This window comes from Ovis canadensis, chromosome 5 (assembly GCF_042477335.2).
Source record: "Ovis canadensis isolate MfBH-ARS-UI-01 breed Bighorn chromosome 5, ARS-UI_OviCan_v2, whole genome shotgun sequence".
Lineage (NCBI taxonomy): Eukaryota > Metazoa > Chordata > Mammalia > Artiodactyla > Bovidae > Ovis > Ovis canadensis.
Window position 1 is genome coordinate 51,609,086 of NC_091249.1, and position 2,753 is coordinate 51,611,838.

The window sequence follows — 2,753 nt, forward strand, 5'->3', positions numbered from 1 at the left end:
GGTGGAGGTGAGAAGTACATTGGCCCCAGCTTAGGGAGTGGTGCGGGAGGGTGGGGAGGGGACTTCCTTTAGAGTTTGTCTCACACAGACTTGTGGAAGTTTTGTGGGAAAGGATACTCAGGTCTGAGTTGCAGGGTTTGAGGAGGCTACCCGCTTATCAGCTTGGGTGTCCCTAGGGACCCTGGGGAGGCACCAAGGCCCTGGGACTCTGGCCTAGGGAGTTAGTCCAGAGGCAGGGCACCCATGGGAGGTCCTGAGATAGATAGAGCCTAGGAGACTGGGAAGCGTCTGGACTCATAATAAGAATCTCACCAGACACCCTTCTGCAAGGATCTAGTAAAGTACCTTCCTCATCGGCAATTCCCCCCACACCCTCTCACAACTCGAGTGTGAGTCTGCCACGCCCAGGTCAGACTTTATTCTGGACTGGCTAGCTGTCCCGCTAGGTGCCCTGCACGCGCAGCCCATGGATCAGCTCGTGCATCGTCTTGTTGAGAATGCCCCCATGCACGCCCCGCCGGCCCATGAGCACGAGCAGCGCCCGAGGCGTGTGGCCCACGCAGATGGCGCGCCCGTCCAGACCCTTCGTGCGCGCGTCCAGCACTCCGTCTCCCTCGGCCAGCAGGTGGTCTCGGATGACGCAGCAACGGCGGCCCGCCACGCACAGCCCCGCCTGCAGGAAGGTGCTCCGGTCTGGCCCGGTGAGCACACCCACCTCCTGCGGTGAGATGGCCGCCAGCAGGCCCCCAGGCCGCGAGGCCCACACGCAACGATTGTCCGAGTGGCCCACGATGGCCACGTCATCGATGCGCTGGTCCCGAAGCACTGCACTGATGTAACCTTTCCAGTCGCCCATTCCGGCTCAGAGTGCGCCCCTCGCTTCGCACTATCCTGCGTTGTCCAGCTGCGCCATGCGCCTAGAATGCCCAGGACACTATGACGTATTCAGGGGTGTGGTTATGACGTTGAGGTAACCGTGATGCCACACAGGGGTTGCCTACGCTGGAGAACAGGATGGGGGTGGGGCCGCGTTTGTACCTATCGCCGGATGCGGTTTTAAAGTTGGCCTGAAGCAATTGCACAGCAGTCAAAATAACTCTAAAACAACAACGAAAACAAAGCTCTTACTTAAATGGTCCATCAAGCACAGCATGCTGCTGCTGCTAAGTTGCTTCAGCCGTGTCCGACTCTGTGCGACCCCACTGACGGCAGCCACCAGGCTCCCCTGACCCTGGGATTCTCCAGGCAAGAATACTGGAGTGGGTTGCCAGTTCCTTCTCCAATGAGTGAAAGTGAAAAGTGAAAGTGAAGTCGCTAGCGACCCCATGGACTGGAGCCTACCAGGCTCCTCCGTCCATGGGATTTTCCAGGCAAGAGTACTGGAGTGGGGTGCCATTGCCTTCTCTGGTGAGTTTAAAAACAAAAAGAAAAGTGCCCTGTCTGGACAGCCAGACCGCTCAGGCCTGATAACCATTCAACCCTCAGAATGTGGTTCTCAGACATGAGGAGTATCAGAATCTCCTAGAAAGCTGTTAAATAGATTGCTGGGTCCCAACTCAGAGTTTCTTTCATCCTGTACTGTGGGATGTAGCCAGAGAAAATGCGTGTCTAACAAGTTCCCTGCTGAGGGTCCAGGAACCACACTTCGAGATCCACTGCCCTAGTGAGAATTAGGGCAGGGGTAAGGGGCTTCTACGGAGAAGGCAATGGCAGTACTCTTTGCCTGGAAAATCCCATGGACGGCAGAGCCATGTAGGCTGCAGTCCATATGGTTGCTAAGAGTAGAACACGACTGAGCAACTTCACTTTCACTTTTCACTGACTTCACTTTCACTTTTCACTTTCATGCATTGTAGAATGAAATGGCAACCCACTCCAGTGTTCTTGCCTGGAGAATCCCAGGGACGGGGGAGCCTGGTGGGCTTGTGTCTGTGGAGTCACGCAGAGTCAGACACGACTGAAGTGACTTAGCAGAAGCAGCAGCATCAAGGGGCTTCCAAGCCAGCAGCCTTAAGAGCCCACACCACTGTTTTAATGTTGAGTCCTTTTTTTTTTGTTTTTAATCTTTTGGTAGCGGCATGTAGGATCTTAGTTCCCCCACCAGGGAATGCACCCCCTATATTGGAAGCATGGAGTCTCAACCACTGGACTGCCAGGGAAGTCCCTAATGTTAAGTACCTCTAACCATGGTTCTCAACCTCCACTGCAGATAGAATCACCTGGGGAATTTTAAAAACACCCGGCCACCCACCCCCATCCCTAGAAATATTGATTTAGTTGACCTGAGGTGGATGTTGGGCATAGGTTCAAAAAGCTCCCCAAGGTGATTTGATGTACAGTCGAGGTTGAGAACTCCTGTTCTGTAAACTTAAAATATTAGTTTCATATTCATGGAATCACCTCGCACTGGTTTGGTATACAGTGTGGCTTAGTAAATGTCAGCTGGACGTGAATTTAAATATTGCATCAGATCTCAATAGATTCTCTTCTCTGACTGGGTCTGAAGAAGTTGAGTACCAGTATACTATTTTGGGTAAAGAATCTGCCTGGGTTCGATCCCTGGGTTGGGAAAATATCCTGGAGGAGGGCATGGCAATGCACTCCAGTATTCTTGCCTGGAGAATCTCCAAGGACAGAGGACCCTGACAGGCTACAGTCCATGGGGTTGCAAAAGAGTCGGACACAACTGAGTGACTAAGCACACAGCACATACTGTCTTGGCATTTCCCAACAGGACCTTGAAGAGCTGAACG

At 53.3% G+C, this 2,753-nt stretch overlaps 1 protein-coding gene across 1 annotated transcript; it reads right to left on the reverse strand.

The window, feature by feature from the left end:
* Window positions 1-414: 414 nt before the first annotated feature.
* On the reverse strand, window positions 415-936 carry PFN3 (profilin 3). Its single transcript, XM_069591788.1, has one exon. It carries the CDS (start codon window positions 854-856, stop codon window positions 443-445), a length of 414 nt encoding a protein of 137 aa, XP_069447889.1. The 5' UTR covers window positions 857-936; the 3' UTR covers window positions 415-442.
* Window positions 937-2,753: the final 1,817 nt, after the last annotated feature.

What these genes read in the sequence shown, in the direction of transcription:
- PFN3 (XM_069591788.1), bottom strand. Translation starts at nt 856, where the DNA reads ATGGGCGACTGGAAAGGTTACATCAGTGCAGTGCTTCGGGACCAGCGC.